Here is a 16,735-nt window from a genome sequence, read left to right as displayed (position 1 = left end):
CTGTTGGGGTCAAGAGTCAAAAATATTAAATGGTCATGTGCACTAGGTCCAGAACAATTACATTCTTTCCTGTTGTAAAGGTTGATGTGTACTCGGTGGGTTAAAGGGCCTGTTTCCATGCTGTATCTCTAAACTAAACTAAATTGTATGCAAGTGATTGATTAAATCTTTAAGTTGAGTTGAAATGATAATGGGGAAAATGAAATGGGACTGGGGTAGGATTAAGGTGACCGGCTGCTTGATGGTCGGTGGGGCAAAGGGCCTGTTTCTGTGCTGTGACTCTACCTGCCTCCGTCACCCTCTCTAACAATGTCACTTTGGTTTTCCAGGTGTTCATGTATTTGGGCTCTGTGCCACGGCCCTGGTTACTGACATCATTCAGCTGGCAACTGGATACCACGCGCCCTTCTTCCTCACGGTGTGCAAGCCCAACTACACCCTGCATGGCATCTCCTGTGACCATGACCCCTATATCACCAAGGACATCTGCTCTGGCCCGGACCAACACGCCATCGTGTCCGCAAGGTAACCCAGGGTCCTGGGTATTGTTGGAACCCATTCAACATCCCCTTTGTTACTGAATGGTTTAATGGTCTCTGTATATAATGGTAACTGTACGTTTAAGAACCGAGTAGCAGATGGTGCAATTTGAGCCATGTGATGTATCCGTCTCGTGAGTATGTGTGTGAGTATGTGTGTGCAGTGTGCTTATGTAAAACCAAAAAGACCCACACTGCTCGACTGAAACCTGTGTATGTTTCTGTCTACATGCTACTACCATAATGTCTTACAGTCTCTTTAGAAGCATATCATCAACTCTTGTGAAAAGTGATCTGGTCCCTTGCCTTCTTATGTAGATGTGATGCAATCAATGAATTCATGCAACGCACTATTCTTGTTCGTCTCGTTAGCCCAGCACATTATTATTCTGTTATTAGAACCGTATCTGTGCTCTGAATTGCACAGCCCATATCCTTTTAATTCCCCCAATTTTAATGGTCCTATGTGCCACCAACCCGTGATCGATCACGGTTGTGCAGTGAACGTCAGTATTGCTGGTGGCATTGTCAGGTGTCGGGCTATGGGGAGAAGGCAGGGCAATGGGGCCGAGAGGGAAACATAGATCATACATGATTGAATGGCGGAGTAGACTTGATGGGCAGAATGGCCTCATTCTCCTCCTTTCACCTATGAACTTATGGATAGTCACAAAAGGTAATTCCCAATGGTTGTTTCTGCTGTGCGCTGAACTTTGAGTACAAGCCTCTATGTTTGTCATAGAGCCTTATATGACCATCAAGCAACTGTGGGTTATATCGCAGTCAACATGAAGCTTCTCGGCATATCAAACACATCCCAGGGAACAGCCCAAGCAGTCCATTGATTGATTTTTAAAATTAATATTTTTATGGACATGGTACAATAGGCAACTGTTCTCTTTACAATAATTATACAGACAAATCAATATATTCTGTTTCTAATGGATCAATGCCACTTTGTGATTCCTTTTTAACCAATACACCCACAAAGTGTTTGGTCACATACAGCAATTGGACAGGCTACATACAGCCTGGCATAAAACGGAAAAAATGTCAATGTTACCGATACAACATACCGTTATAACAGCAATCACATGTAGTAATTAGAATGCTATTGTATTGTTGTATTGTATTCAATTTATTGTCATTGTCCCAATTTGGGACAACGAAATGAATTTTCCTTACAGGCAGTATCATTAAAAAAAATCACAAAGAAATAATAAAAATAAATAATAAATAAATAATAAAACATATTAAAAATAAAATTGAAATTGAATTAAAATTTAAATTAAAAAAAGCACAGACACAGAAAGTCCACAACACAACATAACAAATATGGCACCAAGGTGAGAAAGGCACCATAGTCCAGCCAGCCTCCCCTCCATGTTCATCCGTGGTCGGGGCCTTCCGAGCACCCGCAGTCGCCGGCCCGGGTGGCCCGATGTTCAGGCCCTCACGCCGGGCTGGTGGGACGCCGACGCCGAACCCCGACGGTGAACAGCCTCCTCCTCAGCGGCCCAGACCTCCTGGATCAGCCGCCTCCCGCTGCCGGAGTCTGCAGCTCCCGAGCCCGCAGGCCGAGCCGGGCAGAGTCGCAGGACCCCGCGTTGTAATCAGCGCCGCCCGCGTTGGGAGCTCTGCAACCGCAGCTCCATGATGTCGGCAGCAGGTCCAGCGCTCCGGCTCCAGATGGCGACCCCCGGTAAGGCATCGCCAGCCCCGCGATGTTCCAGCGCTGTCCATCAGCGCCGCTGCTGGAGCTCCGGTATCCCCCGCACCGTGCCCTCTTCCCCCACATAAAGACACCAAAAAAACACAAAAAAACACACTTTTACATAACTAAATAAACAAAAAAACAAAAAGATACCGGGCTGTAGGTGGAGGCTGCTGGCACCAGCGCCACCGGAAGTACAAAGGGCTAAGGGCACATCATCTATATACTATTTTAAAAATCTTGTCTTGTTTCTCTGTGTTTCTCTGTGTGCGCGCCTCTATGCGTGAGATTGTATCTACGCCAAAACGGTACATGGTAGCACTAAAATTTGGGTCCCGTCTGGCAGGGACCGTCCCACTTGGTCTAGTTGAAATATAAAAACAGTCCGTTCATTGAGGCATTGAGCATTCTGTCAAAATCAGTGGCTAGCTGTTTGATGCACCTCAGTCATTTGGAAGACAGCAGGCACCACGTTTTGTGTCCGTGTGGAGTCGCATATAGATTTGATCAGATAATGACAATGTGCTTGCTTCCCAAGGGACTGATTGGGTTTTTACAGCAGCTTTTGTTCATATCAAATTGCAGTAGCTGGATCTGAACTCCGTTCTTTCGATTACTTGTCATAATTAGATTTGATGTTGTACTGTTCTGCGAGGGCACGTATCCCATACACATCCCCCGGTCCCTCATGGGCATGAGACCATGGAGGGGCTTAAACACCAGGATGAGAACTTAAAAATCAAGATGCCACTCAGGCATGTGTTAGGGCTGGGATAAGAAGTTAGAAGGACTTGGCATGAGTCAGAAGGACAACATATTTTTACTAAAACACCCACTTGACAGGCCTAACATCTTCTGCCCCTCTCCATAAATCTGATCTGCCTCATCTGCTTTGTAAAGGTACGTAAAGGCACTTGTTTCAGAATAGTGGAGTATTGACCATGGATAGGAGAGGTGATAAATCATTTGAGGAGGGGCAAGGGGGTGGGGGTGGTGGAGATGGGCTGACTAGAGGGCATTTGTACCATTTCAGTGAGCGGTTGATGTTGGCAGATCTGAAGGGGAGGTCAGGGCTTTGAGGGTATAGTGATGGGAGGGAGGCGGAGTGTGCTGAAACTGTCTATACAAGTGATTATCCCTTCAGTGTGTCCCAACTGACTGTCCCAGCCACCTACGTTCTGAGGCTGTTTGGGTCGATTGTAAGCTCCTAACCGTGTGATCCACAGGACTGGTGAGATGCAGTGATCACAGCTCTCCTTCTTGCCTCTTGGCATTGAGACCCAACTTTGTGTCAGAGTGAAGAGGAATGACTACATTTGCGTACACACCAGCCACCAGCTTAATTACCGCGTACACTGCCAGTTAGTCTCACTGGCTATTCTTCTTGTTCTTGGAGAAAGAGACGTGTACAAGTTAAATATAATTGATTTTTTATCGAGCGCTCTTTGAGCCAATAACAATGAAATCTTTCTTGCATTCCAACAAGATCGAGACTCCAACGAAATGGATCAGCCTTTTACTAAACCTGTCCCCCTGAGTGCTAATTCTTCCAATTACTCCTATCTTCCATGAAAAGGGTCTTCTGTTTCCATGGACGTCCCTGTGGATGGCACAGTGATGCTAATAGAGTCATTGCAACCCCCCCCCCCCCCCCCCACCTGCTCTAGTGACACAGGTTCTATCCTGACCTTGAGTGCTGTCAGTGTGGTCAGTTTAATGTCGCATGTACCAATTAAGGTACAGTGAAATTTGAGTTTAACTCCTTTCCTGACTTTTTGTACTCCATTATATACAAAGATAAGAGTTATACAGCACCGAAACAGGCCTTTCACGTCAATGCTGAGCCTTTTGTCCACCATGTCCATGCTGACTTTTTTGCCCATCTACATTAATCCTATTTTCTACACCGTCAATGTAACAAATATAATGAAACATTTAGCTGCACCATCCAGGAATCCACTCCATCATAACAGGTTCATTTCACAACAAACTACAGTTGTGAGAAACACCCCTGACTGGAGTTGCGGAGGAGTAAGGATAAACTCGAAGCTTATCTTTATTTTAAGGGAAATTGTCGCATTGTTCATTGAATGGTTTGGGAGATGACTTTACAGCAGTGATTGTGAATGGGTTGAAGATTGGGGATACAGTAGTAATAGAGAAATTAAGTCTTCTAACTATGTCTGAATTGGTCTGGGCCCTCTCAGTATGTTGGTGTTTCATCGACAGCCTGACTGCCTGTTAGCATTATCTCACAGTTATGGATTAGACCAGGTGGGAACTGGTCCATTCTTTCATTGTGTTTGTGTGTTCATTCCTTAAAATGTGAAATTTATTTTTGAACGAATTATGCACACCTTGGATATGGATGTATCTGATTACAATTTGCCATTATATGCTGATTACAATTCGCCAATAGTACTTCTATTGAATAACAACCGAATTGCTTGATAAGCTCTCATATTTATTGATCTGAAGGAGGGATGTTGGTGGAATTGATCAGGTTACAATGTTCAATCCATTACGTGTCTGCTTCAGACGTGCTGAACCACTTGGATTTATTGGAATGATGTGTGTGAAATTACGTGAAACTGGCCTTGAATTTCCATCTGAAGAAAGGTCCCAAACCCAAAGTCTGTCCATTTCCCTCCACAGATGCTGCCTGACCTGCTGAGTTCTTCCAGCAGTTTTGGTTTTGTTTTTTTTAACTCGAGATTCCACCATCTGCAGTCTCTTGTGTCTCTGGGCTTTCCATGCTTGGTTTGCCGTGGAATTTATCCTGCCTCCTCTGGCTTGTCAGGAACTCTTCTTGTGAGTCTGACCCAATTAGTGCATGGGGGGGCACAGGATGGCACCATTCCCAGTGTAACTCTCCTGTTGTGAAGAAATGTGGGTGTTGGTGTCCCAACACTCCCATCTTACCAGCACGGCCTCAGCCTTGGACCCCTGTCGGCTAAGCTCCTTCCCCCTTTGTCCATCATATCTGTCTCCAGCATCTCGTAGCCAATTGTTTCCCCTTCCCACCCATTGATTTTGGCATCCTAATACAAACGTCCCCTCACTAACACACTGCTCCACAAAGCTCAGAAATCTTTGTCGTTAGTTGTCAGAAATCTCAAGGCTCCACGGCGTAACTAAACTGATAAATGTATTTCCTGGTAGAAACATGGAACTGCTGATGTTGGATTACACAAAAGGGCACAAAGTGCTAGAGTAACTCAGCAGGTCAGAGAGCATCTCTGGAGAACATGGATAGACGATGTTTCGGACCAGGAACCTTCTTCATATGGACTGACCCAAAACTGCACCTATCCATGTTCTTCAGAGATGCTGCCTGACACACTGAATTACTCCAGCACTTTTCACACTAATGTATTCCCTGGGTTCACCAGCACTGGGGTCAAGATACTACTGTTCAAACCTCACTTGATCTGCATTTTTTGTACTGGAGGAGCAGCATGTGGCAGTATGTGGGTTAGGTGAGAACGCGGGTGAGATCACTGTTCAAGATGCTCAACATTTCACTGTGCTCTTATTCACAGGAAGAGCTTCCCATCCCAGCACGCCACAATCTCTGCCTTTGCCGCTGTGTACATCTCGGTGAGTTTCTCTGCCCTTTGGCTCTCATGGACCAAGGGAGTGGCTATTTCATTGGGCATCTGGTGTTTCACAGTGCAGTCATAATAATATAATGATGGAATATAACAATCCTGTTATAGTTTCTTTTCCAACGTCTTAAATCATTCCTCTTGTGCTGGATCCCAGTGTTCCCTCACTCCTGTTGTGTGGGATCACACTATGTTCACTTCCATTGTTTTGGATCATGATGTACTTGCTCACATGCCCCTGTTGACTTGGTTCCCTGTCTTTTCAGTCTTTCCCCTTTTTAAATTTTAATCCCATTGATCCCAATCTTTGTCACAAATGTTGCCAGGTGTTTCGCTGTTCTTTTGGCTTGGAGAGACTGGCACACCCTTAGGGTGGCCTGAGAACTTCCTGTTATGGAATCCAATGTGACAATCGATGATCACCCCACCCCATGGGCTGTAATGATAGCATACCCCTTTGATCTCATACACCTACAGTATCTCTTACATCTGCTCTCACTACTACTGTGTTGGGTGTGAAGCCTTACCTGGGCTGGAGCCCCATATCACTATCTCTCAATGGGGTTCAGAGAAAAATTGAGTAAAGTTATCTTCTTTGGATCCTTTATTTGTCATTCAGAACTTACCGTCTGAACGAAATGTCGTTACCTGCAGCCATACATACAATAATACAATAATAAACAACAGAACGGACAGTAAACACAAATCAACATCCACCACAGTGAGTCCACCAAGCACCTCCTCACTGTGATGGAGGCAAAACATCTTAGGGCTGCAGTCTCTTCCCTCCCTCTCCCTCTGCGCTGAGGCGTTACCCCACCGGGCGATGGTAAAATCAGTCCCGCGGCTCACCGAGCTCCACGAACGGGCCGATTCAAACACCGTGGCCCGGGGTGGTCAAAGCTGCTGCCCTCCAGTCCAGCGGACAAAGCTGTTGACGAGGTCGTCCACTGGCCCGCGGCCAAACCCCGGACTCAGGCCGCCGCCGCCAGAACGCCGCCTCAGCCACCGGAGCACCGTTCCAGCCCCGAGCCGGGTAACTCTCACGTGAGCGTCTCAGCCCCGCACCAGGCCGCCCCCACGGGAGCGCCGTTACCCTTGAGCTGGGCCGCCCCCACGGGAACGTCACAGCCCCTCACGGGAGCATCACAGCCCCTCATGGGAGCATCACAGCCCCTCACAGGAGCGCCGTTCCAGCCCCGAGCCGGGCCGCCCCCATGGGAGTGAGCCCAGGGCGAGTCCTGACAGGCTGCCTCCGGAGCCTCAAGGTCGCCAGCTCCGCCATTAGGCCTCAGTGCAGATGGAGGCAGAGAAGGGGGATACGCATTCCCCCGAAGGGAGAGACAGCAAGCCCTGTTTCAACCCCCCCCCCCCCCCCCACACACATAAACACAACCTAAAACCAAAAACTTAGCTGAACAAAACAAAAAAAAACCACAAAAAAGTAAAAACATACGGACTGCAGGCGAGCCGCAGCCATTCACCAGCGTCGCCACTTCCTTCAAGATTTGGACATTAAGTGAAAATCTCATAGAGTCATAGCGTGGAAACGGGCCCTTCGGCCCAGCTTGCCCACACCGGCCAACATGCCCCACACCGGCCAACATGCCCCACACCGGCCAACATGCCCCACACCGGCCAACATGTCCCAGCTACACTTGTCCCAGCTGCCTGCATTTGGCCATACCCCTCCAAACCTGTCCTATCTGAACAACCTGTTTCAAAGGATTTGATACAGTGAATAAACTATGTTTTCTGGTTGGGAAATTGGGAATGACAAGTCGCAATGTTAACCCCAATTCATTGGGGACAAAAATCAGGGAACAATTTCTACTACAAAATATGGCCATCATCTGGAATCTCTACCCTGGAAGACTGGATATATTAGAGCTTTGAAGATTGAGAGGTGTGGAGATGTGGGAATTAGAATTGATATATAGATCGGCAATATCTGATTGAATAACAGAGTTTGATATCTCCCATGCTTTTCTTTCAGATGTACTTTAACTCTACAATATCTGACTGTACCAAGCTACTGAAGCCAGTTCTGGTGTTTGCCTTTGCGATTGCTGCTGGAATCTGTGGCCTGACCCAGATCACCCAATACAGAAGCCACTCACTGGACGTATACGTGGGCTTCATCATTGGGGCCGGGATCGCTGCATATCTGGTGAGTAGACATCAGTACTATAGGGAACTAATTACAACGAGAAGAAAGTCCTCCTCACTTTTCCCATTCTAGGAAACAGGCCTCCCATTGTTGGAGATCCAAGGCCCACTGGGGAAAATTAGTTGCTCTAATTCAGTCCTTTTCATTACAACAAATGGCCAAAGTGCTTCCCAGGCAATGGTTCCATGGAAACATGGCATCCATTGAGTGCCCTTGTCAGGGAAAGTAGGCACAAAATGATGGAGTAACTCAGCGGGTCAAGCAGCATCTCTGGAGAAAGGGAAGTAGGTGACATTTTGGGCCAAAATCCTTCTTCAGTCCAAGTCAGATTCTTCGGTCAGAGTAAGATAAATGAGCAGATAGATAGTTATGTAGTGATGTTTGAGGCATTATGTAGCAATGTTGGGGTATACGCTCTGATGACTAGGGAAACGGGCAGTGAGTTCTCCCTGGCATCTTTAACTAACAGTGGCATAATTGTTGATCAGGGGTAATGCAGTTGACTCAAACAGTTCCCAAGCCTTGTTCCTGAACCTTCTGACCATGCAATGGGGTCTTCCTTGGAGAAACAGATCAACCCCTCATTTTAATGCCTCATCGGAAAGAGGACACCTCCACTGGTCCTACCCTCAAATGTCAGTCTAGATTAAGTGCCAATGTCTAGGAACAAATGCTTGAATCTGATTTTTCGGACCCTGAAAATGTACCACTCACTGTGAGGAGAGAATCTTTTCACAAGGTGTGCCCAGTAAAATGAGAATTGTGAGACAATGCGACTGAATGTGTGACTGACGATCAGGGCTTGGGAGCAATGTGGCAATGGATAAGGATGTTGCATCAAACAATCACTCTAAGACCCAATATTGTTGCCAGTGGGCCATTTGCAGGCCTGTGGCTTGGTCCTTATTGGGTTAAATGTGTATTGAAATATTGTGATTAAATACAGCCTAGTTCCAGCCTGGGTAATTGACTGTTTATTAATAAGACAGGTGATGATTCTGCAGAATCCATGAGATGCATCGAGTGGGGTTTCTTGAGATAGATTTTCATTAACTGGACAGCGAGCACTTACAGAAAAAAATTACCATAATGCTAGCAGGCAAAATCAGAAGCACCACCCTTTCTAAACAATACTCAGTGACAAAATCCTTCCATTTTTGCTCAGCACATGATGTTGTAATAATAATAATAATAATAATATACTTTATTACGGACTCAAGGTCCAGACAAGGGGCAACATTACATTAAAAATGCATTGCATGTCAAATATCATAAATATATATAAAATCGTGGTATATCACATATAAACATCATAATTTATATATTTTTTTAAACCCACAATACTTAAGTTAAATACTCGTTTTACTCTTCGGTACATAAAACTTATTCAAGAATTGATTATTTTTTAGTGGATATGAAATTAATGCCATATACAAACAACCCAACATACCACATTAGTAGTATCTCAGATCACTCTCCATTGACATTTTCAGTAAAATTTGAGGGAATGCCGGGTAAAAAAAAATTTTGGAGGTTTAATACACATATTTTAAATGACGTGCAAGGCTATCAATATTTAAAACAACAAATGAAACTTTTTTTCGATGCAAATGATATACCAGGTACTTTGCCTTCTTTATTATGGGAAACGTTTAAGGCATTTATGAGAGGAATTATAATTTCATATCAAAGTTTTCAAAATAAAAAGAATGAGACGGAACAATTGTTGTTAGAACAAGAAATCAGACAGTTAGAGTTGGATAATGCCAAAGATTCCACGACAGATAAACACAATAAGTTAATATTACTGAAATTTAAACTTAATCGAATTTTATCGGCAAGAGTAATAAGACTATTCCAAATTACAAAACAGGAACATTTTGAGTTTGGTGACAAACCACATAAGCTTTTAGCTCGCCAATTGAAAAACAAGAAAAGGATAATACTATAACCAAAATTAAATCGGAGAAAAGTGAATTACTAATACTACCTAAAGATATTATTAATAGATTTGCCCAATTTTGCCAAAACTTATATACATCTAAAATTAAAATAGAAGATATTAAAATAAAAAAAATTCTAGATAACTGTAATCTTACAATACTGGACCTTTTGGAACAAGCGGAACTAGGAGCTCAAATTACAATCAAAGAAATAGGTGAAACAATAAAATCGCTGAAAAATGGTAAGACACCGGGACCAGATGGTTTTAATAATGAATTTTATAAAATAATTCATGAGATAACGACCCCTTATTTATTTAATTTATACTCCCATGCTTTTAAAGAAAACAAACTACCTGAAACACTAACAGAATCAACTATTACGCTTATTCCAAAAAAAGATAAAGATTTAGAAGATCCGGGCTTGTACAGAGCTATATCACTTTTAAATACAGATCAGAAAATTTTTGCAAAGATTTTAGCAGGAAGATTAAGCAAATATATTAGTAAATTGATAAACCCTGATCAAACGGGGTTTATACCCAAAAGATACTCATTTAATAATCTGAGACGCCTGTTTAATATAATGTACTCGCATAAACTAGAGGAAGAAGATATATCAATTATTTCTTTGGATGCAGAGAAAGCATTTGATCAGGTAGAGTGGCAATACTTATATAAAGTACTACAAAAATTTAATATGGGAGAGAATTTTATAACATGGGTAAAATTATTATATGATAAACCGATGGCAAGAATTTTAACTAATAACATGTTATCTCAAAAATGTCAACTATCAAGGCGTAATAGGCAGGGTTGTGCACTGCCACCCCTGCTATTTGCCCTTATGATAGAACCTCTGGCTGAAAGTATAAGAATTCATCCGAATATTCAGGGCTATAATACCAGGGACTCAAAGAATAAAATCTCATTATATGCAGACGATATATTTTTATATATTACAAAGTCACAAACGAGCATACCAAATTTATTAAACTTAATAGAGGAATTTGGGTCTTTTTCTGGATTTAGAATAAACTGGAATAAAAGTGAAATCATGACATTAAAACCTCAAGAACCTACACAATTATTGAAGTTCCCCTTTAAAATCGCAACAGAAAAATGTAAATATTTGGGTATTCAGATTACTAGAAATAAAGCATTATTCAACGCTAATTTCATACCTTTATTAAATACTTAATACGCTGATTAAATTTTGGAAAACACAAATATCATTATTAGGTAGAATAAATGCAATAAAAATGATCTTCCTACCACAATTACTATACCTATTTCAGTCTATACAGGTATATATACCAAAATATATATATTTTTAAATTAGACTCTAATATTACTAATTATATTTGGGACTATAGATCACATAGAATCACAAAAAAGCACTTATGTAAACCAAAAGAGGTCGGGGAACTTTCACTTCCGAATTTTATGTATTACTAGACTAAGTGGGACCCGTTGGGTCCCAGCATCACACAGGAGGGCTGGTCATCCAAGGCAATATTCCACCTCTCCACCAATTCTAATATAGGTGGCCAGTTGGGGGGGGTTTCTGGAGCGCTAGTATGGGTGCTGCGGGTTGAAGAGACTGGTTTCCAGAGGGCTAGTATGCAAATTGTGCGGCAAATGGATTCTTGGGCTGGCGTCTCAGTCAATGAAGCCTGTTTTGCTGGCAACTCTCTCACTCACGGCTGGTAGTTGACTCGTGGCTAATCCATGAAATTCTATTTCCAGCAGGGTATAAGGCCACCAAATTCAAGTGCAGTTTCATACCATTTGAAGTAGGGTGCAAAGCCACTAAAGATAGCGAGTCGTGACCTCTCCCTCGTCCATCTTGCAGACACTGAGCCACACCCACATTTCCAGGTTTTATAACCCCTCCCCCCCCACACCGGAAAAGTTGTGGCTTTCATTGAGTGATTGACAGGAGAGAGATTCTCAACATTTAAAAAAAAACTAATAACACTTTTATTTTTCATTGATGGGAAGAATTCTCTGCACCTGCTCAGCGGGGGGGGGGGGGGGGGGGGACTAAGATGGCCAAAAATCACAGCCGTAAGTGGTAGTGTTTTATCTAAAATCAATATACAGTACAAACAGGAAGTAAGTGCATTTACAGTAGTGCCTTTCAACTTCAAGCTAATGCACCCATGCCACCATTTGCAGTAAGTAGTGCATTTCAACTTCATGCCACCATTTGCAGTAAGTGGTGCCTTTCAACTTCAAGCCAATGCACCCAAGCCACCATTTGCAGTAAGTAATGCCTTTTAACTTCAAGCCAATGCATCCAAGCCACCATTTGCAGTAAGTAATGCCTTTTAACTTCAAGCCATTGCATCCAAGCTACCATTTGCAGTAAGTAGTGCCTTTCAACTTCAAACCAAAGCTCCCAAGCCACCATTTGCAGTAAGTAGTGCTTTCAACTTCAAGCCAAAACACCCAAGCCACCATTTGCAGTAAGTAGTGCCTTTCAATAGAACCTTTCAATAGACATTTTTTGCAAGCATTTTAGAACCAATAGACATTTTTTGCAAGCTTTAGAACCAATAGACATTGTTTTTGCAAGCTTTAGAACCAATAGACATTTTTTTGCAAGCTTTAGAACCCGAAACGTTGCCTATTTCCTTCGCTCCATAGATGATGCTGCACCCGCTGAGTTTCTCCAGCACTTTTGTCTACCATTACATTATGCCCACCTTCAAAGGGCCACCTCCAATTGCACCATTGGTCCTGGTCATTGTAAACACTACTCTTGATGATAGGTTTATGCCACAGGACCTTGCCCACGTTTATTCCACACAGGATCCTTCCATGTAAAGACCAGGGACTTGGGGAAAGATATTTAACACTTGCATAGATAGGTCTTTATATAATTGTGGTTAGATAAAGTGATATTTATCCCTTTGAACAGGAAAGATGTGCAAGCAGGCTTCAGCTGGGTGTAAACTGAGAGGCCGTCTCAAGGAGAGTCCAAAGAAGCTTATTTCAACCTAATGGATTTAGGACAAAGTGTGTCGTAAAGAACTGCAGATGCTGGTTTAAATCGAAGGTAGACACAAAATACTGTAGTAACTCAGTGGGACAGGCAGCGTCTCTGGAGAGAAGGGATGGGTGAAGTTTCGGGTCTGAAGAAGGGTCTCGAACCGAAACGTCACCCATTCCTTCCATCCAGAGATGCTGCCTGTCCCACTGAGTTACTCCAGCATCTTGTGTCCGCCAAATAGATTTAGTACTTGTATAAGGGGAGAGTTTTCTTCATTGAGTTGTTACAAATCCTCCCCAGAAAGACGTGGACAATCGGTTCCTGTGTGAATTCAAGTTACCCAGACCCTCTTTTAGTTTAATAAAAAGCAATTGCAGAAACTGGTTTATACCATAGACCTAAAATGCTGGATAACTCAGCAGGTCAAGCAGCATCGCTGGAGAAAATAGATAGGCAATGTTTCCGGTTGGGACCCTTCTTCAGATTCAAACCCATCCTCTTTTATCATCCTTGATCCTGTCTATCCTCTTTTAGTTGAATTTAGTTTAGAGATTCAGCGTGGAAACGGGTCCTTCGGCCCACTAAGTCCCCACTAACGAGCGAACACCCGTGCACGAGCTCTATCCTTCACACTTGGAATATGGGAGAAAACCGGAGCGCCCGGAGAAAACCTACACGATTATGGGCAGAATGTACAAATTCCGTACAGACAGCACCCATAGTTAGAATTGAACCAGGCTCTCTGGTGCTGTCAGTAGGTATGTTACAAAACCTACCTAAATCGTCATTGGGAATCTGCCCTCAGCCATGGCCGCGATTTTGGCGCTGTTTGGAGGGGGCGGGTTTAAAACGCGATTTTTACTAGGCTGTACTAGTCGCACATGTTCAGCCTAGTAAATCATTAACGAAAAATCGCTGCAAGACCCGGTCCCAAAAGGTATTATTAGTTTTATAGGCCTCGATAATATAGTTATAATAGTTTTAAAATTACTCTCTGATTTCGCAACCTCTCGCAGCCCCAGGGTTTTATAAAGCAAACAATTAAAGGTATGTACCTTATTTTTACATTAAATGGGGCATATATATAACCCTGAATATCAAGTTATCTATAACGAATAGTTCATTTTGGGCTTTTTATATCCCGCAGTATTTTTCTCGGCATTTGAGGGCACTAATCCAGCGCTATGTCAACGTTCTAAACCAGCGCGTTCCACATGAACCCACTAGAAAGCCGATTTAAATGGGCATTTATTTACAGCAATTGAACACTAAATTCCTTCCATTTGGCCTATAAATTAATGTAAATTAGATATAAAAATCATGTTATATTGTGAATTATTTGTGAATAATCTTTTGACACTTAGGCTATTTAAAAATGTTAATCTTTCCTTAAGAAATGGGAATTGAAAATCAATAGGGAACAAGATGCTAATTTCCGAGTATGAAAATGGTCATAGCTTTTTTAATACTTGAGATATGAAAGTGAATTTGGTGTCAAATTAAACTTATTGTTATGCTTTATCTGATGGGATAAATTGCAGACTTGATTTTTTAGAATCTCAAAATTTTGTAACATTGCTACTGTCAGGCAGCAACTCCACCGCAGCGCCACCGTGTCACCTTGACGTTACTTTAAAGCTTGCTTTCTTTTCACCCTGTTCGGCGTGGACAGGGTGGCCTGCTGCCATGCTTCACTGGTCTATGTTCGATTTGAAATCTGAAATGTTAGTGCAGAATGTTTGCTGAGTTTGTTGGTGGTTTGTATGTGGAAAAACGTGAGCTGATTGGAGATAAATAATGGAATCTTGGATCAGGTCGAATGCAAGGTGAAATATTGAACAGGAGAGGATTTCGTCCATGTGTTGAACCAACAGGAATAGGATCAGTTGAAACTTGTATTTGACCCATGTGAGGCCCATGGCCCTCGGCCCCCCAGAGGCATAGCGTCATACAGCATGGACACGGGCCCTTTGACCCACCTTGCCCACGGCGACCAACACGCCCCATCTACACTGGTCCAAGCTACCCACGCTTGACCTATATTCCTCTAAACTTATCCTATCTATGTACCTGTCCAAATGCCTCTTATACATTATGATAGCACCTGCCTTAACTACCTTCTCCGGCAGCTTATTCCGGCAGAGGGTTGGCAGAGAAATCTGCTGCCTGGTTATTTCCTAATGGCGGGCCTGATGCTTTGCAGGTTAATGTTCTTACCTCCATTCCTGTTCGCTGAAACCCGACTTGCAAGGCACAAGTCCAATTACAAACCAGCCCAACAAAGAGCTGCGTCTTCCCAAGGTGCGCCGTGGAGCAAGGTGACAGGCAGTTGGAATGAAATAATTCATGGCTATGTACACGCCTGTCAACTAGCAGTTCCCATGGGAAACACTCCACCACGGTGCTGGCTATGGGCATTAATTATACATCTGGTTGTGACAAGCGATGAACGTTCTCAGATAATTATAGCTGAGCAAATGTTACAACAATACTCTGTTTACTGAAGCAAGTCTTTCTCCATGTTTTAAGATGGGACTAGAGAAAGAATGCGTGATCTCCTGACAGCTGTAAATATAATAATAACTTGACATCCAAACCTTTGTTCTCCCACTTCTGTAAACATCAGTGGAGTCATAAAAGTACGGGGTGTCTTATGAATGAGTGCAGTTCCTTATTGAAAAGGATTTGCGGATCTTCATTAGAAGCGTGCACTCTGTGAGACTCTCAGGAAGAATCCTTTGCAGCGATCATACAGCTGCAGGTTGTTTAGACCGCAGAGGCTATTCTGATATTCCCTTAGATCACGACTGCTCTGTGTCTCAATTCCATTTAACCATCTAGGCGCCACCTCGCTCAACAGATCTCAGCAGTGTCGGCCTTCCTGGATGCAGGGGAGAGGATGCCACGTTCCTGCCGAGAGTGAAGACTCACAATCTGGTTTCTTATCAAAAATGTCCAGCTGTAACTTTAATATCATGCCTCGTGACTTGCTCACGAGCGGAAATAATCTCTTTTTCTGCCTTGTCGAATCCCTTCACCATTTTAAACTCTTTGAAGAACTCATCTCACCTCCCTGGAATTCTGCACTTGAAGGAATATAAGACAAACTTTGCCGAGTAAGCACATCATTTAATGCTTTAATCGACTTGGAAGAACGGTCCCAGGACCTGAATAGAAGGACGCACTGATGGGATGATAAATCAAGGTGGGAACATGTCTAAAAGGAATAGGTCAGTCAGCCCCTCAAGCCTGTCCCACTGGGCGATATAATCAGTTCCAAGCCTCATCACCTCTCCTGTGCCTGTTCGCCAGAGCCCTTTATTGCCTGGTCTTCTAAAATATATATCTTCCTCCACTTTAAATAATTCTAATGATCTGGCTTTCACAACCCTCTCGGGTAGAGAATTCCAGACATGTTCTGCCTTCTGTAAGAATTTTTTTATGAGGCACCTCGGTTTCAAATGACCACTCTCAATCTTGTAACAATATCACCTCGTTCTCCCACCAGCAGAAAGTCCTCAACATCTGTCCTGCCGTGCTCCTGCAGGATCTTGTATGTTTCAATAAGATCACCCCACATTCTTCCAACCTCCAAAGACTATCAATCTAATTCCTTTAGCCGCTGGTAATAGGGATCGCGCTGGCTATTGGGGTCAATAAGTTGCTTCAGCGTCAGACTGTCGGTTGGGAACTTTACGTCAAAGGTTTGTGACATTTGGATGGTGGGGAGGAAGAAGAGACGAGGATGGTTACATTCTGAAAG

General features: G+C 43.3%; 1 protein-coding gene across 2 annotated transcripts in view; it reads left to right on the top strand.

The window, feature by feature from the left end:
- Positions 1-16,735, top strand: part of LOC129711237 (phospholipid phosphatase-related protein type 3-like) — a 59,929-nt gene that overhangs the window by 39,438 nt on the left and 3,756 nt on the right. For both annotated transcript variants that reach the window (XM_055658749.1, XM_055658750.1), the window contains exons 5-7: positions 330-525; positions 5,796-5,853; positions 7,858-8,031. In XM_055658749.1, the coding sequence (XP_055514724.1) occupies positions 330-525; positions 5,796-5,853; positions 7,858-8,031 (428 nt within the window). The remainder of the gene's footprint in view (positions 1-329; positions 526-5,795; positions 5,854-7,857; positions 8,032-16,735) is intronic.

This window comes from Leucoraja erinacea, chromosome 29 (assembly GCF_028641065.1).
Source record: "Leucoraja erinacea ecotype New England chromosome 29, Leri_hhj_1, whole genome shotgun sequence".
Lineage (NCBI taxonomy): Eukaryota > Metazoa > Chordata > Chondrichthyes > Rajiformes > Rajidae > Leucoraja > Leucoraja erinaceus.
This window is presented reverse-complemented; position numbering and strand designations above follow the sequence as displayed.